The sequence below is a fragment of the Salvelinus namaycush genome, chromosome 18, assembly GCF_016432855.1.
Source record: "Salvelinus namaycush isolate Seneca chromosome 18, SaNama_1.0, whole genome shotgun sequence".
Taxonomy (NCBI): domain Eukaryota; kingdom Metazoa; phylum Chordata; class Actinopteri; order Salmoniformes; family Salmonidae; genus Salvelinus; species Salvelinus namaycush.
The window spans coordinates 21132326-21159455 of record NC_052324.1 but is presented as its reverse complement, the minus strand read 5'-3'; the positions used below and the strand labels follow the sequence as shown (position 1 = coordinate 21159455).

The following is a 27130-nucleotide window of genomic DNA, read 5'->3' as shown; positions in this document are numbered from 1 at the left end:
CAATACAGTATTGGCTTCCATTGGAATTCAAATGCAAAGTTTGTTAAAGAACACGTTCACTGTGAAAGGCGTCGTCATTGTAATGCATTTCAAGCACACGTCTACTGTTTTTTTTCTCCACCCCTCATCTCAGGGTCTTCGATGGGAAAATGCAATTTTTCTTCAGGGAAACTGAGTCCTACAGATGTCTTTAGGTCTTAGCCTCACGTTGCCTGCACTGTGGCCCTACTGATCCAACTTTCCGTTGTGTGACAGTGGTGTTCATTTTTAGATGATGTAGCAGATGTGGTGCCCTGGCAGTCACACAGAGACAATTGCCGGTAAAGAGTGTCAGTCAGTCATGGTGTGTGTCTGACACTAAGGAGGCCATGTCCTGGGAATTCCCTGAATCAAGTGGTGTTTAATTTGATAGAGATCTTGTGTGTAATCTTACAGGACACAGATTGATGGGGGTGGTCTGAGATTAAAGGGATTATGATGGTTAAGATTATCTAAAGAGACATTCCTTCCAGATATGGGGGAGGGGGCAGCCTGGTTACATAGACTAGACATAACATAGTAAACTTAAATCCGAGACACTGAAATTAGTGTTACATGTTAAATTTAGTATGGTTACATAAGACAGAAGGTTACTTAACGGTGCACTATGCAGAAATCGCTCTGCCATTTCCTGTTTGCTAAGATTCTAATACTTTGCCTAATTTCAGTTTGTGACAAAACAAAGAATCATTGTATGATCTAAACCACTGTGAAATATATTTTCAATTACCAAAAATATTGTATTTTCAGCTTTTTGATGCTGGTGTTAAAAATCGAATGTAAAAGAAGCAAAAATGAAACTTAAGAACGGGAAGCATAGAATTGGCACACAGAACAGATCTACTGCTTCTTAGACTTGCTTTCAATGAGAATGACAGATCTATAACTCATACTTCTATGTGAGTTACATATTGCAGCTTTAAATCAAAAAAGAAAGGAGGGTGGTTGGTCGGGGTGGATGGGTCAACATATAACGTGAACGTCTAGCAACCCAAAAGTTGTGTGTTCGAATATCATCACGGACAACTTTAGCATTTTAGCTAGTTAGCAACTTTGCAATTACATTCTCCTGGGCATGTTAGCTAACCCTTCCTCTAACCTTAACCCTTTAACCTAACTCTTAACCCTAACCATTAGCCTAGCTAACGTTAGCCACAAAAGAATTGGGATTCGTAACATATCATGTGACTTGTAATACGTAACATATCATACAAAATGGATGATGGACATCCACAAATTAATACATACCATACAAATTGTAACATGTATATCATACTAAATGGAGGGAGACAGATTAGCATTTACTACACTGCTCAAAAAAATAAAGGGAACACTTAAACAACACAATGTAACTCCAAGTCAATCACACTTCTGTTAAATCAAACTGTCTACTTAGGAAGCAACACTGATTGACAATACATTTCACATGCTGTTGTGCAAATGGAATAGACAAAAGGTGGAAATTATAGGCAATTAGCCAGACACCCCCAATAAAGGAGTGATTCTGCAGGTGGTGACCACAGACCACTTCTCAATTCCTATGCTTCCTGGCTGATGTTTTGGTCACTTTTGAATGCTGGCGGTGCTCTCACTCTAGTGGTAGCATGAGACGGAGTCTACAACCCACACAAGTGGCTCAGGTAGTGCAGCTCATCCAGGATGGCACATCAATGCGAGCTGTGGCAAGAAGGTTTGCTGTGTCTGTCAGCGTAGTGTCCAGAGCATGGAGGCGCTACCAGGAGACAGGCCAGTACATCAGGAGACGTGGAGGAGGCCGTAGGAGGGCAACAACCCAGCAGCAGGACCGCTACCCCCGCCTTTGAGCAGGAAGAGCACTGCCAGAGCCCTGCAAAATGACCTCCAGCAGGCCACAAATGTGCATGTGTCAGCATATGGTCTCACAAGGGCTCTGAGGATCTAATCTCGGTACCTGATGGCAGTCAGGCTAACTCTGGCGAGCACATGGAGGGCTGTGCGGCCCCACAAAGAAATGCCACTCCACACCATGACTGACCCACCGCCAAACTGGTCATGCTGGAGGATGTTGCAGGCAGCAGAACGTTCTCCACGGCGTCTCCAGACTCTGTCACGTCTGTCACATGTGCTCATGTGCTCAGTGTGAACCTGCTTTCATCTGTGAAGAGCACAGGGCGCCAGTGGCGAATTTGCCAATCTTGGTGTTCTCTGGCAAATGCCAAACGTCCTGCACGGTGTTGGGCTGTAAGCACAACCCCCACCTGTGGACGTCGGGCCCTCATACCACCCTCATGGAGTCTGTTTCTGACCGTTTGAGCAGACACATGCACATTTCTGGCCTGCTGGAGGTCATTTTGCAGGGCTCTGGCAGTGCTCCTCCTGCTCAAAGGCGGAGGTAGCGGTCCTGCTGCTGGGTTGTTGCCCTCCTACGGCCTCCTCCACATCTCCTGATGTACTGGCCTGTCTCCTGGTAGCGCCTCCATGCTCTGGACACTACGCTGACAGACACAGCAAACCTTCTTGCCACAGCTCGCATTGATGTGCCATCCTGGATGAGCTGCACTACCTGAGCCACTTGTGTGGGTTGTAGACTCCGTCTCATGCTACCACTAGAGTGAGAGCACCGCCAGCATTCAAAAGTGACCAAAACATCAGCCAGGAAGCATAGGAACTGAGAATTGGTCTGTGGTCACCACCTGCAGAATCACTCCTTTATTGGGGGTGTCTTGCTAATTGCCTATAATTTCCACCTTTTGTCTATTCCATTCGCACAACAGCATGTGAAATTTATTGTCAATCAGTGTTGCTTCCTAAGTGGACAGTTTGATTTCACAGAAGTGTGATTGACTTGGAGTTACATTGTGTTGTTTAAGTGTTCCCTTTATTTTTTTGAGCAGTGTATGTTAAGTCTACCCCTGAGTCCAGGTTGCAACGGAGGGTCAAAGTGTAACATACACACAAAGTGCAATCAAATGTTTCATCAAAAGCCGTTTTTATCTTCACATTATGTCCACATGAAAACCATCTTTGTCCCAGCCACCGAGCGTGTCGCGCTGATAAAAATGCCTGTTGTGTGTTTTCCTATCATAGATGTTTATGTTAGGACACTGAAAACCATATAACCTATCAACTGGAATGAAACTATCTATCAGAGCAGAAATGATCAAATTGTTCATCTTTTAAATTCCTGTTGATATTAATACCATGCCTGCAGCTGTTGTCATTTAGTTAATGAATGTTGCTGGAAAGAGAGAGAGAGTGGCAGCAGTGCTATGCTCAATAATGATCTGCTCCCATCTGCCACTCTCTCTCTCTCGCGCTCTCTCTCTGGGTTTGAATCTACACTACTAGTCTTTCTTTGCTTAGTCTGTTTTGACAGGGGTGCACATACAGTGGGGTTTCTCAGTTTAAAAAACAACTGGCCATCCTGTCCTCTGCCCGGTGCCCCATATTGAAGATTCCAGAGATTCAGTTTGTGACCGTGGATAATTCAAGCCAGGAGACAATGGGATTAATTCTCAATCGCTGCGAGATTTTCCTTAAACCTGCAGCTTCTCCACGACGACTGGGAAGCCTGGGGAAATGAGGCCTAAGGCCGCAGGGGCTGTGCATTTGCTCATTTCAATCTTCGCTGTTGTCAGGGAACAATTATAGGCTGGATTAAGAGCTTGTCCCCAGAATGTTTTGTGGATGAGTGTGTGTCCGCCATGGACGAAGAATACATTAGCCCTCTGTGTAGGGCAGTGGGGTGGGGGTAGGGGTAGGGGTAGGGGGACAATCCTGCACCTTGTTGTGTGGTTAGTTCTAGCATTAGGCCAGTAAATCACTGCTAATAACTAACTGAGTGCAGTATTACTGTAGCATTAAGAATTAGGTAAAGCAGGGTAACTCTTCAAATTGCAGCTGCATTTACATCTTCCACTGTGTTAAAGGGAAGAGTACTTTGCAAATTATTTTGGACATACCTCTCTTAGTGCTCACTGTCCTCTCTGTGACATCAGCCCCAAATTTATGTTGGTTTTGTCCAAGTGCTTGTCTGTTCTCTCATCCTTTAATGCTGTCAGTCAGTTCTAGGAATCAAAAGTAAGAAGTAAGACAGTTTGTATCCATTGCATACTGTATGGACAGCTGGGAGCTAGCAATGATCAGATATACTCTTGGCACAGAGTTTCTGTATTAGTGCTGATTAGGAATAGTCTGTTTAGTGTTTCGGGGATTTGGTAACACACAGCAATTTAGCGTTTTTCTGAGTGCAAATTCGAGGATCCCTTTGACTTCTGGTATTTCAAACCTGCCCGCAGAACTCTGAGCGTGCCCTATCTTGCAGGCAGAGATCTACATATTTTCTTATTGCTGTCATTAGCCTGTAATCCTGCCTAGCCCCACCGCTCTACAACATGCCCTCTCTGACCCTCTCTGTTGCTTGTGGGAGACTGGCTGCATCTCAGCCAGCTACATACTGTTTCAATAATTCTCCTCTGGTGGATAAGGGACACAAGCCAAAACCTTTTTTCCTCTATTGTTTTCTTTCTCTTCCTTTCTCTTTGAGATAATCACACACCACTATCTGAATGTTATCAAGGGCCGGGCCAATGATAGCTCAGTTATAAAAGAGCTTTGTCTTAGATGCTTTTGTAGTGTTCTAAAAACAACTATACACGCTGAACATATGCTTTCACTTTGATTCCTAGACCACAGTTTGTCAGTTCCTAGTTGTCCATCTTTCACTATTGCACTTGATTTTCAACAAATCTGGGTAATTCTTGGGGTTACCTACTTTCACGCTCAAATTGTGAACACACAGTAGTCAGTACCATATTCACTCCAGCCACAGCAGAGAACTCCATTAGGTCTGACGTGATCTATCGCTTGCTACTCTGCCTCCTATCCCCAAGGAGTAGAACCCTCACACACAGTGAGAACATGTTTTCAAAGGATAATCTTTCTCCCTCCTCCTCACATTCTCCTCCCCACAGGGTTATGAGGTGGGCAGTGAGGCTTTATGCCCTCCTCACACTCTCTTCCCCACAGGGTTATGAGGTGGGCAGTGAGGCTTTATGCCCTCCTCACATTCTCTTCCCCACAGGGTTATGAGGTGGGCAGTGAGGCTTTATGCCCTCCTCACATTCTCCTCCCCACAGGGTTATGAGGTGGGCAGTGAGGCTTTATGCCCTCCTCACATTCTCTTCCCCACAGGGTTATGAGGTGGGCAGTGAGGCTTTATGCCCTCCTCACATTCTCTTCCCCACAGGGTTATGAGGTGGGCAGTGAGGCTTTATGCCCTCCTCCTCCCCTTTTCCTCCTGCTCTCATCTTCCTGTTCAGACATGGATTAACCTGCCACCCCTTCTCTCTTCCGCCTTCCTTCCCTCCCTTCCTCCACCCCTTCACTCCACTCCTTCACAAAGAACAGGCTGTAAATCCAGCAAACGTGCTGGTGTTGAAAGCTTGTAAAACAGAGCGGCGTGTCTCTGTGGAGAGGACTCCTACCATAAATGCTACAGAAATAGGGCATTTTAGAAAGGAATCCCATAAAGCATATTCCTCATAAAGGGTGACTGTTTGGTTATTTTTCCTTCTCCTTGGCCTCATTTAAAAACCTATTACTTGTTCAAGGTGCCCCATATACAGTATCGAGGCAGCAACTCGCAGTATTAGGTCTGCTTGAGGACTAATTAACGGTACAAGAATATCAGGACATGACATTTTCCCTCCGTTCTCTTAGCGGCAACTGGATTGACCCAGCACATCTGGGGTATGCTGCTCTAAAAGCTTTTGAATGTAGCTCTTATTAATTGATTTCATATGTCCTCCGTTGAATGTCATACAGAGATGTTCCCTCCGCTGATAATATGATTTATTTAGCTTGGAGTTTATAGAGCTCTGAGATTCAGACCGCACTCCTCTCCTGTTATTCAAACATTCACATAACTGCTGTTTCACAACTCTGTGTGTCTGTTTGAGAGGGCTAAAGAGAGGGGAGGGATTGTGTGTGGTTGTGCGCGTGTGTATCACTGTCTAGCTTTTTCACCCTTGCTTTGAATGGCTGTCTATGTGATCCACGTGGTTTGTCCGACTGCAGAGCAGGAAAACCTTGAGGCTAATGGACGGTGCAAAACGATGTCCAATATTGTGAAAACACCTTAAATATGTCTGACATGCTTTCTCTCTCGGTGTCTGTTTCAGCTGCCTTTTGGGGAGACATTGCTCTGGATGAGGAGGACATGCACATGTTTAAGGTGGACCGGGTTATAAACATGGTCCAGCGGACCGTCCAGACCTTCAATCAGACAACCACAGGTGAGCAAGAGCTGTGAGGCTGACCCAGTCATGGTCATTGAGACTATAGACTTCGGCCTAGTGCCATAGGCTTAAAGCTTGCATTTTCTTATAGATGTGCCTGTCATCAGTTCTAAAAGTCTGACTCCATTTATGCATGTGCTATTATATAGTGCTGACTAAAATGTGTCTCAAAGGAAAACTCCACCCAAAACATTTAGTATTTGTTTCATTAGTCCATTGTTGATATAGTCTCAAAATGTTTTGCTTATCAGCAATCAAGTTGTCAAGATATGTACCAGTACTTTCAAAATATGGCCCATATGATGCATTTTGTATCATATGATGCTGCGTTTTGCATGATTCTGTATTTAGAAAGTTACATATCTTGAAAACTTGATTGCTGACATGACAAACATTTTGGTACTAAATCAACAATGGACTAATGAAACAAATACCAAATGATCGTTTTGGGGTGGAATTTTCATTTAATGACACAATACAAACAATTCCAAGAAAATAGCTTTAATACAGTTAAATAGTTCCCACATTTTCCCACCTCAAGGCCAATTATAAAAGGAGGCTTTGCAACTCTCTCCCAGTGCATCTGCCAGGAAGATGTGTACTATGCATGAACCACTCAGCACCACGTGATGGCTCGGTTCCAACACTTGGTTGGCCATGACACCTGTTATAAACTAACAGCATGTTTATCACCAGCACTCTCAAAGTGTTTATGACGGCTCTATAGAAAATGCTCAGCAGGAGTTATAAAGCACGCTTCATTGTCGTTATTATCTCTTTACCACTTTTCAGCTGTTCCTAAATGGTAGTCTCAAATGTTTAAGTTTCTCATGGTTTGTATTTTATGGTCTGTGTGAACTGAACTGTCAATTCACATAACAGGTCAATTTCTGACTCAATAATATTTGTTACGGCCCATTCTAGATTCCACAAAAAGGTGGTTGGTTTTTACCATGTTCTCACCGGAGTTTAACTTTTTGATTATGATTATATTGTACAAACTTTATCTTTGGCTGGGTTTTGTGAATGACAGGGTCTTCTGCCAATGAGACCAGTCGAAACATAGCGGTGCCAAACCGGCAAGGATCACACCGCAGGAAAAGGGCGGCAACCTCCAGGCCTGAGAGGGTGTGGCCAGAAGGTGTCATTCCCTATGTCATCAGTGGAAACTTCAGTGGTAAGTCCCACATCATCACTGATGTTTACTTGCCCTATGGTTCTCATATGAGCCCTATAATATAGTTCCCTACTAAAAGGTAGCAGCTGGTGTCTGTTCAGCATAATTGCATTCACAGTACCTACATTAAAATGAATGTCTTGGCAGCTATTGTACATAAAACATTTGATTAACTTTACTTGGGATGAATTTGGCAGTGGATCTATAACTACGAGCAAGCTGTCAGCATTGGTACAGTATTCTATCCTCCTTTTTACGTGTGTCTTATGTTCGTCAGCCTCACTGATCTCCCTTCTTCCCGTCACATTCAGGCAGCCAGCGGGCGATATTCCGCCAGGCCATGCGTCACTGGGAGAAGCACACCTGTGTGACCTTTATGGAGAGGACAACAGAGGAGAGCTACATTGTGTTCACCTACCGGCCATGTGGGTGAGTCCACGGAGGTCTAGGTTCGCATCCCTCAGGAAGGAAGTCTAACTGGTCAGCCTGCTCACACATGACACTCCTTTATCCACACAGCCATAATGATTTATCGCTTAAGTACTTTTCCTTACCTCTCCTCCATCGGCCTTTAGTGCGTGCTCATCCCCTCTGTCCGCAGTCTGTCTGCATGAATTGTGGTAATTGCAGCCCCCTGCAAGTCCTGGGAAAGACGGCCATTCAGGCCTGAGGAATGCTTGCTGTGCCTCATAGTCCTGATTCATCTTTCACTGGGCACATGTGTTTTTTTTGAATGGCATCCAAGGGAGACCTCCTCAGCTTTATCATAAGCTTTATCATAACCCGCCAGCTTTTATTCCGCGTGATATAGTTGGTCCTTTTCCCAGCTATGCATGTTTTTAAGTTCAAATGAGTTTACACAAAAACTGTAGAAGCGTTGATGGTGTTACATTCTGACTCTGTGCACACACAGTAAATCAGTTACCAAGAAGAGCATATTAAAGTGCGGATATGGAACATAAACTGCCCTTTTTCCACCCAGCTGTTGATAGCCATTTTTTTCCTGGTAACTGGCCTCCAGAGTAACAGGGATGACATTATCCACGCAGGCGGCTGCGGTTAGCAGTGGGAATGCCTGAGCTCTGGGCTGGCCTGCTGCATATTCAGCAGGCTCCATCTGTCCTGTGCAAAGTTCAAGACCCATCTCAGGAGAGCCTGGCTGGGTTCATAGTAATTAGAGAGAGGCTGGTTGGCCCACAGGGGCGCAGTGTGTGCACATGGACCGGGCTCCCACACTGAGCCTTTCATGTCAGGGAGGGAGAGAAAGAGCCCTGCAGTCTGCAGCCAGCCTTTACGGTCACACACTGTAACCCTCCATCTACAGTGAAGCACGCATCAATGAATGTCACCACTGTATTCGATCCCGGGCTGTGTCACAGCCGGCCGCGACCGGGAGACCCATGAGGCGGCGCACAATTGGCCCAGCGTCGCCCGGGTAGAGGAGGGTTTGGCCGGCTGGGATGTCCTTGTCCCATCGCGTTCTAGCGACTCCTTGTGGCAGGCCGGGCGCATGCACACTGACTTCGGTTGCCAGCTGTACGGTGTTTCCTCCGACACGTTGGTGTGGCTGGCTTCCGTGTTAAGCGAGCAGTGTGTCAAGAAACAGTGCGGCTTGGCGGGGTCGTGTTTTGGAGGATGCATGGCTCTCAACCTTCGACTCTCCAGAGTCCACACGGGAGTTGCATCGATGGGACAAGACTGTAACTACCAATTCGATATCACGAAATTGGGGAGAAAAAGTGGTAAAAAGTACAAAAAATAAGATGCCAGTTGAACCACAAACTGTTGTAGTCAGACCCTGCGTCTCTCTACGAACAGGGATTCCTTCCCTTGGCTTATTCGTTATTTGTTCACTGCCTCTGGTTTACACTTGCATGTTTGTGGAAGTAAAGCTCTATATATCCGGTGTAACACGAAGTTCACAAAGTTCTTGTTACATGATTGATCTGTAGACATAAATGTAGCACTTAGATAGTACCATGGTAAGCAAGATGGCCCCTCTTGCGCTAACACTGTCATCTTTGTGTCTTTTATGTAGCCAGTTACCACAGTCTTGGGCACTAGCTTGTTACCCTGCCTGTTGACCTGTCCCTGATCTGTGTTCTGTGTGTTGGAACCTGCAGGTGCTGTTCCTATGTGGGCCGCAGGGGTGGCGGTCCACAGGCCATCTCCATTGGAAAGAACTGTGACAAGTTTGGAATAGTGGTTCATGAGCTTGGCCATGTGATTGGTTTCTGGCACGAGCACACCCGGCCCGACAGAGACGAACATGTCAGCATCATCAGGGACAACATCCAGCCAGGTAAGACAACTGTGTATGGAACAGCCCACTCATCTAACATGGAGAGATGTCATATGAGATCAGCTTATTTTATGGCTCGATGATGAGACCATCACATGATTCTGTGATGAACATAGTTTTCCCTTTCTAGGTGATAGCCACTCACTTTTGCCATTCAGTTTGCTGGTACAGTATTTCAGGTAGGGGTAGGTTTCAGCTTCTGTTTTCTTGCTTCTATTCACAGGACAGGAGTATAACTTCTTGAAGATGGAGCCAGGGGAGGTGGACTCTATGGGAGAAGTGTATGACTTTGACAGCATCATGCACTATGCCAGGAATACATTCTCAAGGTAGGAACTGGGCTAAGTTCCACTTCATACACAGCAGAACAGGCATCATAGAAACCAGTTGCAATCTAGGTCAGAGAGCAGATTCCCAGACTATGTAACTTTTGCTCTCTTAATGTTTCTCACCATATCTGTTCTATGTTACTGCTGGAAGTTTGATCTCTTCATAGTTGGGGCTGTGGCGGTCAGGACATTTTGTAAGCCGGTTATTGTCATGCAAATGCACGCATTTGGAACATCCACATTTTTTTAAGTCTAATAAATCCATTTATTATACGCCATCATTATTTATTTTAAGCAGGTCTAAAGAAACTGTATTTCAGAAGAACCGAATATTAGTCTGCCTATTGTATGTTATCTGGCTATGCTCCATGCCATAGGCTGTAGGCTTGTTCATTTAGCAGACAAGATATGCTTATAAGTCCCGTGCCATTATTTAATTTCATATTATACAATTTTAGAAAGGATATTTCTACCATTCTGGAGCGTGTGCGCATATGAAGTGGCTATGTGGAACTTAAAAGTTAGAATTTGAAATAGGTCCTATACGCTCGATTTAGAGTTGCACTAAAAGTATGTGGACACCCCTTCAAATTAATGGATTTGGCTATTACATCCGTTGCTGACAAGTGTATAAAATCGAGCGCACAGCCATGCAATCTCAGTAAACAAACATTGGCAGTAGAATGGCCTGTACTGAAGAGCTCAGTGACTTTCAACGTGGCACCCTCATAGGATGCCACCTTTCCAACAAGTCAGTTCGTCAAATTTCTGCCTTGCTAGAGCTACCCCGGTCAACCGTAAGTGCTGTTATTGTGAAGTGGAAACGTCTAGGAGCAACAATGGCTCAGCCGCGAAGTGGTAGGCCACACAAGATCACAGAACGGGACTGCCGAGTGCTGAAGCGCGTAGCTGTCCTCGGTTGGAACACTCACTACCGAGTTCCAATCTGCTTCTGGAAGCAACGACATCACAAGAACTGTCCGTTTCCATGGCCGAGCAGCCGCACTCAAACCGAAGTTCACCATGCGCAATGCCAAGCAGTCCAACGGATGAATCTGGGTTTGGCGAGTGCCAGTAGAACACTACCTGTCCGAATGCATAGTGCCAACTGTAAAGTTTGGTGGAGGAGGAATAATGGTCTGGGGCTGTTTTTCATGGTTCGGGCTAGGCCCGTTAGTTCCATTGAAGGAAAATCTTAACGCTGCAGCATACAATGACGTTCTAGATGATTCTGTGCTTCCAACTTAGTGGCAACAGTTTGGGGAAGTCCCTTTCAGCATGACAATGCCCCCGTGCACAAAGCGAGGTCCATACAGAATGTCACGGATCCCTCCGTAACTGTCATTAAGCACACCTGGTCCGCATTCCCATTGATTAGTAATTGTATAAGTGTGCCCTTTGTTCACCATTGTCCTGTAGATTATTGTTACAATGTCTGTAGGTTGTGTGAGTACCTGTGTTGTTTTGGCTTTTGTGCCACTTGTATTAAGTTTGCAGCGTAGCATAAGGTAACCAGTCCATCCAGTATGCATAATAATACAGTCTACACTCAAAGGCAATTTACTAGAATTTGTTTCATTTTGTAGTATAAGCCAGACCAATTATGTTTTTTGCCGTGCGTAATATGCGTTAGGCTATGTATTTTATAAACGCACAATCATCATTTTAATTCAGGTTAAAAAAAATTTGTGCTTGGGGCCTCTACGTATGGGTGTTCTACCTGCAACATCTTAAATGCTTTGTATTAATCATCACCTTAGAAAGCACTGTCCATTTCGTTATGTTTGGCTTTGAAACAACATCCACAATGACCACGTTTAACACTGTTTCAACCTGTTGAACTTCTTTCTTCAAATTGATCATCACAGTGAGGTCAAACAAATGTAACCTAAAGGTGGGTTTTAAAAGCATGATACTGTTTACATGATATGTTTGATGTGATTTTTGATCGCATTTGCATTGATGTCAGAGTGGTTAGAGGGACAATAGAGCCCTGAGCACCAGGCCATTAGGACCTGATGGGGGTTCGCGAGTTGGGTACTACCAATGCATGTCCAGAGTGCATAAGAGGAGATTACCGTGACTCAACGGTCACATGGAATTTGACTGCGGTCATGACTATTAGTGTGGTGGTAATAAACAGCCCTATTCATAGTTTTACTAATGTGTCAGTCTCTTTAATTTCATTACTTTGTTTCATTTCAGTGCCAGGGGCTGACTTCAATGCGCATGAAAGGTTGCACAAGTTGAAGTTTAGTGTCCTTTAACACACTCTCAGAAAAAAAGGTACAGAATTGTACTTAGATGGGTATAAACTCTTGTCACTGTAGTGGTACCCTGTCAGGTACATCCGTTGTACCATTTAGTTATAGGTATATAGTTTTACACTTGTAGTTCATACCTTAAAAGGAAAAGGTACATATTTGCATTTGTACCACCAGTAACAAAATAGTTTATTTTAAGTTGCAAAAACAATATAAAGTCCCTCGTGTGCACGCCTCTCCGCTATCTAGTGCTGAGTGATTAGTGCTGTTTGAGGTCGGTTTCGGTTCTATTATTACAAAATATATTTTTTAGACATTAAATGCACCATGCATTATGTGGGTTGAATGCTGTAACAACAGAGAATAAAACTATTAATAAAAGTCCCATGATGGTAGTGACTGTCCATGACTGCCTATCATTTACTAACCATCATTTATTCACATTACTTCAATATAATATTTGTTATCTTTGATTAATTTCTTATTTCATTCCAAGTCATCATCGTATTTCTATAGAGCTGCTACCTATGCTGTCTGACAAATCACTTTTTTATTATTTTAGTAGTTCTTCAAAGTAGTAAATAAGGTATTCTTTTATGACTTCTGAATACCAACTATCAAACACTTAAATCATGTATTTTCAGGTAGAGATACCTCGCAAAGCAACTGCTTTCTATCCCTCTTGCGCATTCTCTCTTATCTCCGTCAACGTGGTCTCTCTGTCTGCTCCACACAGACCAGACAAGCAAGCGGGCGCACAATGTATTATGGTCATTGTAGTTAATTACCACATTTTCTGCGCTAAACTATGTAGAATATTGGCCTGTTTGAAACTACAACTCCCTACTACATCGCACAGTTCGGGCTTGATCTGATTTATCTCTACAGAAACTGAGCATCAAGCTCACAGAAAAAAAAATTAACGAAAAGGAATTCAAATAATTTACGATGTTGATCAATTAGTTATTTAAAAAACGAAAAATAGCCAAATTAAATTTTGGTTAATCGCTCACACTACCAGTATACCACTTCTGACACCAATGGAGTGAATTCGGTGGGTAGCCCCGACCAGGACTTGAATCTGGGTCCAGTGACTGTCAAGCCAACGCCTTAACCGTTACGCCAAGAGGTCTGGGTTGGTACAGTATTAATTACAGCTTACCTGTATTTGTCACATGCAGTTATGTAAGCCTTTATAAAGACTTCAGAACTGTCAACGGACATGCACAAACTTTAATTAACATAACCATAGACCACTTAAACTGGTACAACACTTTCACTCACGGGTGGCCAAAATTACTAATCCACGTCTCCATCCTGGGTAACAAAAATGTACGTTCGCAGTACCCTTTTTTTGAGAGTGCGTGATGATTGTACCTTTTTATATTCAAAGTATTGGTTACAAAAATGTGCCATTATACTAGATTATCCGCACATGTACCCTTAAAGGTATTGAACAGTACCATGTGAGATCATATGTGTACCTCTGAAGGTACAGGTAACTGCCACAATAAAGGAAACACCAACATAAAGTGTCTTAATAGGACGTTGGGCCACCACGAGCCAGAACAGCTTCAATGCACCTTGGTATAGATTCTACAAGTGTCTGGAACTCTTGGAGGGTGGTGAAAGCATTCTTCCATGAGAAATTCCATAATTTGGTGTTTTGTTTATGGTGGTGGAAAACGCTGTCTCAGGTGCCGCTCCAGAATCTCCCGTAAGTGTTCAATTGGGTTGAGACCTGGTGACTGAGACGGCCATGGCATATGGTTTACATTTGTTTTCATACTCATCAAACCGTTCAGTGACCACTCGTGCCCTGTGGATGGTATTGTCATCCTTCGGGGGCATAGCCATGGTAGACAAAATATTTGGCCAAAATAATGGCCTGCCCAGGATTTTTATACATGACCCTAAGCATGATGTGATGTTATTTGCTTAATTAACTCAGGAAGCACACCTGTGTGGAAGCACCTGCTTTCAATATACTTTGTAGCCCTCATTTACTGAAGTGTTTCCATTATTTTGCCAGTTACCTGTACCCCAGGAAAGAATACTGTACCCTAACCATACCCTTTCTTTTGAAAGTGTACTATTAAATTACTAACCTGCTGACATTTTTAGCTTGGGAGACAGAATCTGAAGAGTTTTAAGTACAGGGAAGCAAGACAAATTTCAATAAACAACACTTGATGGACTTCATGAATGTGTCAGTGCCTTGGCTTTAAGGAAGAACAGCTGCAGAATATATGACTTCTTGAGTGTCTTGACTTTCTCTCTTTCTTCCACAAGTTTATTTTGCCTTGGATCTTTTAACTCTCTCAACGGTCACCGCTTACATTTTAGCATGCAGTGAGATTCACATAGGATTTTATTGCTCGTCCTTGTAATGGGATTTCAGAGGATAAAATAGTGTAATCTGGAGTAACATGTCAATAGAGTTGAAAGAGCGGAGTTACAGAGCTTTCCATTTCAATCATGGTACTGTTTCTGATTTACTAAGTTTTCCTAGACAGCGCCAACCTTTTGATATTGTATAGCCTCATGTCCACCTTACCCAGTCCCTCTGTACGCTGAGTAGAGCCTGCCTACCAACCCCCATGTAATACAATGCCTATCTGTTCTTCATAATGGGGTTGAGCATATATCATATTAATTTCTTCCAGGTAGCCTTTCAGATAGCTAAGTCTCTCAGTGAGGATGCTGTCCAGTGGCAGCTATGTATTAAGGGGGGGGGGGGGGCATTTATGGATAAGGTTTGATTATGTCTACCTTTTGATGAGCTAGCTTTTACCCACAGCCACAGGTTGTTCCAATTATCCCTCCCCTGGTTGGCTCCTGCTGCTGGAGTGTAGCAGCAGCCCAGTAAACCTCCACATCCATCCCCAGTTTCAGGTTTAGGTAGAGCAGCTAGCACCAGTGGCCCTGCTGCATCAGGCTGCGTGTCACTTTCATACATCCTGTGAAGTTCCTTGTAAAAGCTTTCCTCTCATAGCGTGAACTGCCTCATTATGCCACATATGGCCTCTTTTGAAGAGGCTTTGATCGTCGTTAGCAACATGATCCCACATACCAGGCAGTTATAGGGTTTTATTCCTGAGGTGTCTGCTGGCTAGCTTCATGGCTCCCAGGTGTTAGCGGGATTTAGGTCAAACACTAATGACCAGATGAACATGTTTAGGTATGGGGTAATGGAGACATATGTACTGTAATTTCCCCGACATTGACTTGACAAGCCAAATCTCAGAGTACAGAATCAAACTGATTCTGTTTCCAGGTGCGTTCTGACTGCAGGCTATAGATTTTGCAATAAAATAGTTTATTTAATTGATCTATTGTGGCATTTGTGATCAAGGCGTCAAAGACGGTTTGTGCAGTCTTTAATAGAAGAGTAAGGAGTGTAATAAATCACATCAGATAAATTCATTCTTTCCCAGATTTTTTTCATGGCCACATAGATGGAATATGTTAAGAAAGCTTTTGTCTCATATTATCTTACTTTTTCCTCTAAGATTTTTTTCTGTAGAATGTATGTAAGGATTAAGAAAAAAATACAGCAAGAAAACTGCTGTCCACTCCATCCAAACTCTCCTAGTGCTGTTGTAGTACATGCTGCTGCTATTTGACCAAAAATATATATATATCTTGGCCTTGAAGTAGGCTTGAAAAGGAGAGCAGTGAATGCGTCATAATCTTAATGATACTCCACCGTGCCAGTTTGTCCGTGGGTGATAGCTGACCTCTTTCTTCCAGATTCCCTGTCTGACGTATCTGGAAATCTCTCCAGATGCTGTCCTGTCAGTCCCAGACCAAGACAGTGGTATTATAGTGGCTGTTAGAGGGTGGGCTGGTCCATCCATTCTTTTTTTTAAGGCTGCAGTTCAGCACTGTTTCTGTTGGATCAAAGCATGGCCAAAAAAGTCCACTTGGGACTGAGTTGGAGATTGAGGTGTCATTGTAATTATATACTGAACAAAAAATATAAACGCAACATTGAAAGTGTTGGTCCCATGTTTTCATGAGCTGAAATAAAATATCCCAGAAATGTTCCATACGCACAAAAATATAATTTCTCTCAAATTCTGTGTACACATTTGTACATCCCTGTTAGTGAGCATTTCTCCTTTGCCAAGATAATCCCTCCACCTGACTGGTGTGGCATATCATGAAGATGTTTAAACAACATAATCACTACACAGGTGCACCTTGTGCTGGGGACAATAAAAGTCCACTCTAAAATGTGCAGTTTTGTCACGCAACACAATGTCACAGTTGTCTCAAGTTTTGAGGGAGTGTGCAAATGGCATGTTGACTGCAGGAATGTCCACCAGAGCTGTTGCCAGATAATTTAATGTTTATTTCTCTACCATAAGGCGCATCCATCATTGTTTTAGAGAATATGGAAGACCACATGTAACCACGCCAGCCCAGGACCTCCACATCCGGCTTCTTCACCTGCGGGATTGTCTAAGAGCAGCCACCCAGACAGCTGATGAAACCGAAGAATTTCTGCAATCATCTCAGTGAAGCTCATCTGTCCTCACCAGGGACTTAACATGACTGCAGTTTGGCGTCGTAACCGACTTCAGTGAGTAAATGCTCACATTCGATGGCCACTGGCACGATGGAGAAGTGTGCTCTTCACGGATTAATCCCGTTTTCAACTGTACCAGGCAGATGACGGCGTCGTGTGGGCGAGCGGTTTGCTGACGCCAATGTTGTGAACAGAGTGCCCCGAGGTGGTGGGGTTATGGTATGAGCAGGCATAAGCTACGGACAACGAACACAATTGCATTTGCTCATGTTTCAGCATGATAATGCACAGCCCCATGTTGCAAGGATCTGTACACAATTCCTAGAAGCTGAAAATGTCCCAGTTCTTCCATGGCCTGCATACTCACCAGACATGTCACCCATTTGACCATGTTTGGGATGCTCTGGATCGACGTGTACGACAGCGTGTTCCAGTTCCCGCCAATATCCAGCAACTTCGCACAGCCATTGAAGAGGAGTGGAACAACATTCCACAGGCCACAATCAACAGCCTGATCAACTCTATGCGAAGGAGATGTGTCACGCTGCATGAGGCAAATGGTGGTCACACCAGACACTGACTGGTTTTCTGATCCACGCCCTTACCTGTTTTTTTAAGGTATCTGTGACCAGTCATGTGAAATCTATAGATTAGGGCCTGATGAATTTATTTCAATTGACTGATTTTCTTATATGAACTGTAATTCAGTAAAATCTTTGAAATTGTTGCATGTTGCGTTTATATTTTTGTTCAGTGTAGTTTTTATAGTTTGAGATGGATGAAGAAGTGATTGATAGAAAGGATATGGGAGTGTATGTTATTAAAAGTTTGGGGTCACTTAGAAATGTCCTTGTTTTTGAATGAAGAGCAATTTTTTTTGTCCATTTTTAAAATAATATCAAATTGATCAGAAATACAGTGTAGACATTGTTAATGTTGTAAATGACTATTGTAGCTGGAAACGGCAGATTTTTTAAAATGGAATATCTACATAGTTGTACAGAGGCCCATTTATCAGCAACCATCACTCCTGTGTTCCAAGGTATCTGTGACCAACAGATGCAATCTGTATTCCCAGTCATGTAAAATCCATAGATTAGGGCCTGATGAATTTATTTCAATTGGCTGATTTTCTTATATTAACTAACTCAGTAAAATCTTTGAATTTGTTGCATTTTATATTTTTGTTCAGTGTATAATGCATACAAACCCAGCATAAAGGTTTCATATAATCTTTGTTTGGCAGTGGGCAGTCTATAGGGGATTGCGTGACAATGGGGGAGTATCCTGGCACTAAGTTTAACATACCAGTTACATGAGGTTCCCTCCCACAGCCGTGTGTGTGGGTGTGTGATTGAATTTTGGTACCGTCTGTGCAATTCGACCCAAATTTTCCCAAACAAAATGTGAAACTGTTTAGCGCTACAGACAGCGGTACCAGTGATTGTTGTTCCAATTTAATGCCCCTTTCCCAATTGCAGGAAGAGATTTGATAGGCCCCAGCTCCCCAATGTGACTGTAACGTGAGTCTGGGCACACGCAAAGCGAATGAAAGCTGGAGGACAGGGAGGCCAGACCAGACCAGACCATAATCATTACTACACAGCTCTCTGATATGAGAACCAGCTGTTGGCTCTCCTTTTGTTCTTATTTTTCTGCCCTCTTTTTCACTGAGCCTGGACCTATCCTTCATGCCTCCTATTGCAGCCTCGCTGTCTGGACCTCGTCCCAAATAAACTGCCATGCGCTCGTGGCAACTGAATTTTGGGAAGCCGGGAGGCTGAGATTGGATACAAACACTGCCAGGCCACTGCACAGAATGGGCTGTCTGGCCCTTTATTTTCTAACTGTACAGACAGAATGAAGTAGGTTTATGATTGTTGATGCTCCCTGCTTTGTTGTGATTTCACCACTCTGAGCATTCCTATTTTCCCTAAATATAGCCTTATACCATTATTTTACTGTTTAGAGATAAATGTTTTCATTGTGGATTGTATCGAGAGTGTGGTCAGTGTGTTTTCAGAGATCCTTATTAGGAGACAAGGTGCTCCTGTTAGCTTTTCTCAAGTCACTGAGGTTTGTGATCCGGTTTACACTTCCCCTGCATGCTGATTGGCTGATGTACCTGTCCCAATGTCTCCCTTTGTTTCCCCATTATTAGCCTGTGTGTTTGCACAGCGTTTTTACTGTAAATCACCGTGGGAAGCCAGGGCCTTTGCTGAGATTGTTGTTGGGAAGATTTCATGGGCAGCCCTCATGTTTTGAAGTGTCTCCTGGGGACACGTAAGGCAGCTCCCCATGCTTTTTGTCTGGGGCATGTTACCCGACCCTGGGCTTTATCCGCCCCCCTACGCTGGGGACATTTTTAAGGCCTGGTGCATGGAGCAGAGCCAACTCAAATAAAGACCTTCCAGTGTGCCCTTTGTCTACTCTGACACCGGCTGCAGTGGCGTTGTTCACCGGCAGCCAGCATACGGCAGGCAGGCAAGTAGACAGACAGGCAGGCAGTGCTTCAACTGTTAGCTCAGGCTGTTCTGTTTGCACATGCCTGGCATTGATGGGCACGTCACCATGGGAACGGCCAGGGAGAAGGCCTTTGCTCACCATTGCAGAGAGAGAAAAGGAGATGATAAACTAGCAAAGTGTCAAGTGAGAAAGTGGTGTGAAAACGTCTGTTTTTTCGGCATCAACCGTTCCTTTTCAAGCCAAACGCAAGCCACCATGGTGTGAGTTTTGTACTTCTTTGTAATCGTTCTTGTTCCTTTTGACTTTTAATCCTTATGCTAAATGTTGTTGTCCATACAACAAACCAATCCATTTTGAGACTTTCCCATGGAGTTGTCAGAGGAGGGCTTTTGTTTGCAGTGTTGGACTTTTTGTTCTGTACAGCCTGTACAGATGGAAGTAGTACAGCACACATGATGAGGTCAGTGTGAGTTCAGTTCTGACACTCAGTCCTGTCTGAACTACTTACGTCCTCTGAGGACGACATTCCTACAGCCTTAGAGGGGACCACTGACCAGGAACAGTCCATTGGTTATTTATTATATAATAATATTAGAAGTTAAGCACTTAGTTATTTTTTTATTTGAGTTTTTTTTGTATTTTACCCCCTTTTTCTCCCAATTTCAATTATGATCGTGTCTCATCGCTGCAACTGCCCGAATGGGCTCGGGAGAGGCGAAGGTCGAGTCATGCGCCCTCTGAAACATGACCCGCCAAACCACGCTCATTAACACCCAACCGCTTAACCCAGAAGCCAGCTGCACCAATGTGTCGGAGGAAACAATGTTCAACTGAAAACTGAAGTCAGCCTGCAGCCGCCCGGTCCGCCACAAGGAGTCGCTAGAGTGCGATGAACCAAGAAGCCCCCCCGGCCAAACCATAGTGAGGTCACTGATAACCAGTCAGTGGGAAGCATGACTTGGCATCACACTCTGTCCACTTTCTTAACTGGCAGAATGTTCCAGTGCATATTTGGTGGTGTCTCGGCACCAAATTCCAAAATCAATAAACGTGTTTAAGATGGGGGGGAACATTTTGTACATATTTTCTCATGTGTTCGTTTGACCATGTATGAATTCAAAGGCTTATACATATCTTTATTATTATTTGAGTTGTTATTTCCACATCTTCAGCTTTTTAAATGCATCCCTTTCTGATCAAGAGAGAGTGAAACAGGGATTATATGGCCTCCAAGCCCCTTGTATGCCCCCATACAGTAGATCTCACTCCTTGGCTCAGGCCCTAATGGCAGGCCGCCAGACTCACACAGGCAAAGCTGTGGCCTGATGCGTCCATAAGTTTCAGCGTCCTCAGTAGATCCCTAAATAATGCCTACTATCAGTGTTACTGGCAGCAGTTTAGCTGCTGGTTGATGGATCTTTAGGCTTCACCAGAGTCCTCTGAGTGAACATGTATTTTCTGAGTGTGTGCAGTGTTGGAAAAAGTACCCAATTGTCATTCTTGACTAAAAGTAAAGATACCTTTTAATAGAAAATGACCCAAGTGAAAGTCACCCAGTAAAATGCTACTTGAGTAAAAGTCTAAAAGTAGGGCGCAGTGGTCTAAGGCAGTGCTAGCTGTGCCACTAGAGATTCTGGGTTCGAGTCCAGGCTCTGTCGCAGCCGGCCGAGACCGGGATACCCATGGGGCGGCGCACAATTGGCCCAGCGTCGTCCGGGTTGGGGGAGGGTTTGGCTGGCTGGGATATCCTTGTCCCATCATGCACTAGCGACTCCTGTGGCGGACCGGGCGCAGTGCACACTGACAGTCACCAGGTGTACGGTGTTTCCTCTGACACATTGGTGTGGCGGGCTTCCGGGTTAAATGGGCATTGTGTCAAGAAGCAGTGTTGCTTGGTTGGGTTGTGTTTCGGAGGACGCATGGCTCTCGACCTTCGCCTCTCCCGAGTCCGTACGGTAGTTGCAGCAATGAGACAAGACTGTAACTACCAATTGGATACCACAAAATTGGGGTGAAAATACAAAAAAATACAAATAAAAAAGCTCAAATAAAGTAAAAGTATAAATAATTTCACATTCCTTATATTAAGCAAACCAGAAAGCACCATTTTCTTGTTTTTTCATTTAAGGATAGCGAGTACTTTTGGGTATCAGGGAAAATGTATGGAGTAAAAAGTACATTATTTTTATTTAGGAATGTAGGAATATAGTAAGTAAAAGTTGTCAAAGTAAATTACAGATACCCAAAAAAACAGCTTAAGTAGTACTTCAAAGTATTTTTACTTAAGTACTTTACACCAATGTGTGTGTGTGTGTGAGTGCCTTCTTGGTTTTGTTGTGTTTTGATCTAACCGCAGTCTCTTCTCCTGAAATGCAGAGGAATCTTCTTGGACACAATCCTGCCACGCTATGATGTCAATGGAGTGAGACCGCCGATTGGCCAGAGGACAAGGCTAAGCAAAGGGGATATCACACAGGCACGCAAACTCTACAAGTGTTCCAGTAAGAACAGCACAATTATTGTAAACAATATTTTGAATGGGTTCAACATACATGTTGGTGTAGAGTTGATACATACCATATGGTAGATATTAAACAATAGGCCTATGAAGTTGAGATAATATTGCATAATGGACATAATATAGTGCTTGCTGTTGCTTTAGCTTACTGCTGGGAGTGAGATTGTATTCTCCTTTTTCGTGTCTCATTATCACTGAGAGTGATACTCAAAACACTTTGTTTTCTGAGGTCTTTTACTGTACATTGGATGGAAAAAGTTGAGCATTTACCATTGATGTGGCGTGGTTCCCTGGCAGTGGAGGCTGCTGAGGGGAGAACAGCTCATAATAATGGCTGGAATGGAGTATAATGGAAGGGCATGAACACATGGTTTTCATGGGTTTGATACCATTCCATTATACTCCATTCCAGCCATTATTATGAGCCGTTCTTCCCTCAGCAGCCTCCACTGTTCCCTGGCTATGGTTGCTGTGACTCCCCCGGCCAGGAGAAGGAGTGTAAACAGTGCCCTAGGACAGGAAGTTTGTCATCACTCTTTCCCAGATAGACCCAAAATAACAGCTGGTTTCAAGAGGACAATGACTAGAATGATGGCTGGGAATCAACACTCTGTTCTTAGGGTCCAGAGATCACGACATTTACAATGTAAACTGAATACATACAGTTGAAGTTGGAAGTTTACATACACCTTAGCAAAATACATTTATACTTAGTTTTTCACAATTCCTGACATTTAATCCTAGTAAACATTCCCTTTCTTAGGTCAGTTAGGATCACCGCTTTATTTTAAGAAGGTGAAATGTCAGAATAATAGTAGAGAGAATGATTTATTTCAGCTTTTAATTATTTCTTTCATCACATTCCCAGTGGGTCAGAAGTTTACATACACTCAATTAGTATTTGGTAGCATTGCCTTTAAATTGTTTAACTTGGGTCAAACGTTTTGGGTAGCCTTCCACAAGCTTCCCACAATAAGTTGGGTGAATTTCAGCCCATTCTTCCTGACAGAGCTGGTGTAACTGAATCAGATTTGTAGGCCTCCTTGCTCGCACACGCTTTTTCAGTTCTGCCCATAAATTTTCTATAGGATTGTGGTCAGTGCTTTGTGATGGCCACTCCAATACCTTGACTTTGTTGTCCTTAAGCCATTTTGCCACAACTTTGGAAGTATGCTTGGGGTCATTATCTATTTGGAAGACCCATTTGCGAACAAGCTTTAACTTCCTGACTGATGTCTTGAGATGTTGCTTCAATATAGCCATATAATGTTCCCTCCTCATGCCGCCATCTATTTTGTGAAGTGCACCAGTCCCTCCTGCAACAAAGCGTCTCCTTCCTGAGCGGTATGACGGCTGCGTGGTTCCATGGTGTTTATACTTGCATACTATGTTTTTACAGATGAACGTGGTACATTCAGGCATTTGGAAATTGCTCCCAGGGATGAGCCAGACTTGTGGAGGTCTACACATTTTTTTCTGAGGTCTTGGCTGATTTCTTTTGATTTTCCCATGATGTCAAGCAAAGAGGCACTGAGTTTGAAAGTAGGCCTTGAAATACATCCACAGGTACACCTCCAATTGACTCAAATGATGTCAATTAGCTTATCAGAAGCTTCTAAAGCCATGACATACTTTTCTGGAATTTTCCAAGCTGTTTAAAGGCACAGTCGACTTAGTGTATGTTAACTTCTAACCCACTGGAATTGTGATACAGTGAATTATAAGTGAAATAATCTGTCTGTAAACAATTGTTGGAAAAATGACTTGTGTCATGCACAAAGATGTCTTAACCGACTTGCCAAAACTATAGTTTGTTAACAAGAAATTTGTGGAGTGGTTGAAAAACAAGTGTTAATGACTCCAACCTAAGTGTGTGTAAACTTCTGACTTCAACTGTACATGTAGGTGTTGGAAACGAAAACAAACCCTCCTGGCGCTTTACTAGTAGTTCCATTGGTCTTTAGAAATCCTTTTTTTGAAGGCTGAAGGGACAACTTTCACAAGTTTGAAATAGTCATTCAAAAAATAAAAGTGATGTCAGTGTGTTAATTGTGGCTCAGACAGGGAAAACGGGGTTTGTCAGAACCACATTAAAGCTCAGTGAATAAACGGCATACTGCTGACCAGAACTGGACCTCCTGAATGTGGTTTTATTTGGGGCAATCATCCGTCTTGACCATAGATGGTTCAGAGGGGTGGGGCTGGTTGAATGGGTGTGTTATGTGTCTTTCCCAGTGATTAACTCCGTCTCAGTGGAACAGGAGAGAGTAGATGATGTGGCGCACAGCGCAGCACAGGGAATGCAGCTAGGAGGGAGTCTCTGTCGGTTTTCCTGGAAAACAGATTCTGCGTGCATAGTGCGGTGGATCCTCATTCATACAGCATTACTGGGGGCATTTGTCATACCCCAGTCTGCTTGGTAATGGTTTAGTATCAGCAAACCTCTGCCAAGAGTTATTAGACAGAGCTCTCACCTCCTCTTTAAATGCTCACACAGGTTCGGAGGGAGTCAATGAACGGTAACTGTTGAGGGAGATATTTTTCTTTCTCCCACTGAACAGAGGAAGGTGAAGTGAGCAGGGAAGTAATATCTGAGGTTTGTGTCCTAGAGAGACAATAATTATATGCTTTCATGCTTTTTCCTCTCCTCTGTTGATCCGTGAGTAGAAAGCTCCCAAGGTCTGTTCAGTTCCCCAAGAGACAGTTTTTCCCAAACTTTTTATAGTCCCGTACCCCTTCAAACATTCAACCTCCAGCTGCGTACCCCCTCTCGCACCACGTTCAGTGCACTCTCAAATGTTGTTTTTTGCCATCATTGTAAGCCTTCCACACACACATTATACAATACATTTGTTAAACATAAGAATGAGTGTGAGTTTTTGTCACAACCTGGCTTGTAGGAAGTGACAAAGAGCTCTTATAGGACCAGGGCACAAATAATAATATAATTATAATCAATAATTTTGCTCTTTATTTAACCATCTTACATATAAAACCTTATTTGTTCATAGAAAATTGTGAATAACCCACCACAGGTTAATGAGAAGGGTGTGCTTGAAAGAATGCTCATAATTCTGCAATGTTGGGTTGTATTGGAGAGAGTCTGTCTTAAATCATTTCCCACACACAGTCTGTGCCTGTATTTAGTTTTCATGCTAGTGAGGGCCAAGAATCCACTCTCACATAGACACGTAGTTGCAAAGGGCATCAGTGTCTTAAGAGCGCGATTTGCCAAGGCAGGATACACTGAGCGCAGCCCATTCCAGAAATCTGACAGTGGCTTCTGATTTAAATTACATTTTCACAGAACCACTTTTGCAATTTCGATGAAGCTCTTTTGTTCAGATATCGGTAAGTGGACTGAAGGCAGGGCATGAAAGGGATAACAAATCCAGCTGTTTGTGTCGTCCGTTTCGGGAAAGTACCTGCGTAATTGCGAAGCCAACTCACTCAGGTGCTTCGCTACAGTTGAAGTCGGAAGTTTACACACACTTAGGTTGGAGTCATTAAAACTCGTTTTTCAACCACTCCACATATTTCTTGTTAACAAACTATAGTTTTGGCAAGTCGGTTAGGACATCTACTTTGTGCATGACACAAGTCATTTTTCCAACAATTGTTTACAGACAGATTATTTCACTTATAATTCACTGTATCACAATCCCAGTGGGTCAGAAGTTTACATGCACTAAGTTGACTGTGCCTATTAAACAGCTTGGAAAATTCCAGAAAATTATGTCATGGCTTTAGAAGCTTCTGATAAGCTAATTTACATAATTTGAGTCAATTGGAGGTGTACCTGTGGATGTATCTCAAGGCCTACCTTCAAAGTCAGTGCCTCTTTACTTGACATCATGGGAAAATCAAAAGATTTTGGTTCATCCTTGGGAGCAATTTCCAAATGCCTGAAGGTACCACGTTCATCTGTACAAACAATAGTACGCAAGTATAAACACCATGGGACCACGCAGCCGTCATAATGCTCTGGAAGATGACACAGTCTGTCTCCTAGATTTGAACATACTTTGGTGCGAGAAGTGCAAATCAATCCCAGAACAACAGCAAAGGACCTTGTGAAGATGCTGGAGGAAACAGGTATAAAAGTATCTATATCCACAGTAAAACGAGTCCTATATCGACATAACCTGAAAGGCCGCTCAGCCAGGAAGAAGCCACTGCTCCAAAACTGCCATTAAAAAAAGCCAGACTACGGTTTGCAACTGCACATGCGGACAAAGATTGTACTTTTTGGAGAAATGTTCTCTGGTCTGATGAAACAAAAATAGAACTGTTTGGCCATAATGACCATCGCTATGTTTGTAGGAAAAAGGGGGAGGCTTGCAAGCCGAAGAACACCATCCCAACTGTGAAGCACGAGGGTGGCAGCATCATGTTGTGGGGGTGCTTTTCTGCAGGAGGGACTGGTGCACTTCATAAAATAGATGGCGGCATGAGGAGGAAAATTATGTGGATATATTGAAGCAACATCTTAAAGCTTAAAGCTTGGTCGCAAATTGGTCTTCCAAATAGATAATGACCCCAAGCATACTTCCAAAGCTGTGGCAAAATGGCTTAAGGACAACAAAGTCAAGGTATTGGAGTGGCCATCACAAAGCCCCGCACCCCACCATACCCCTGTCTGTACATTATGCCCTGAATCTATTCCACCACGCCCAGAAATCTGCTCCTTTTAATCTCTGTCCCCAATGCATTAGACGACCAGTTTTGATAGCCTTTAGCCGTACCACCATCCTGTTCCATCCTGTTCCTGTTCCTCAGGTGATGTGGAGGTTAACCCAGGCCCTGCGTGTCCCCAGGCACTCTCATTTGTTGACTTCTGTAACCGAAAAAGCCTTTGTTTCATGCATGTTAACATCAGAAGCCTCCTCCTTAAGTTTGTTTTACTCACTGCTTTAGCACACTCCGCCAACCCTGATGTCCTTGCCGTGTCTGAATCCTGGCTTAGGAAGGCCACCAAAAATTCGGAGATTTCCATACCCAACTTCAACATTTTCCGTCAAGATAGAACTGCCAAAGGGGGAGGAGTTGCAATCTACTCCAGAGATAGCTTGCAAAGTTCTGTCATACTTTCCAGGTCTATGCCCAAACAGTTTGAGCTTCTAATTTTAAAAATGAATCTCTCCAGAAATAAGTCTCTCACCGTTGCCACCTGTTATAGACCCCCCTCAGCTCCCAGCTGTGCTCTGGACACCATATGTGAAT

The 27130-nt window shown here is 43.5% G+C and overlaps 1 protein-coding gene across 1 annotated transcript in view; it reads left to right on the top strand.

Moving 5' to 3' along the window:
* Positions 1-27130, top strand: part of LOC120063226 (bone morphogenetic protein 1-like) — a 55013-nt gene that overhangs the window by 6384 nt on the left and 21499 nt on the right. Inside the window, exons 2-7 of the mRNA XM_039013455.1 lie at positions 6201-6314; positions 7351-7494; positions 7806-7923; positions 9618-9796; positions 10020-10125; positions 21766-21890. Of these exons, the coding sequence (XP_038869383.1) occupies positions 6201-6314; positions 7351-7494; positions 7806-7923; positions 9618-9796; positions 10020-10125; positions 21766-21890 (786 nt within the window). The remainder of the gene's footprint in view (positions 1-6200; positions 6315-7350; positions 7495-7805; positions 7924-9617; positions 9797-10019; positions 10126-21765; positions 21891-27130) is intronic.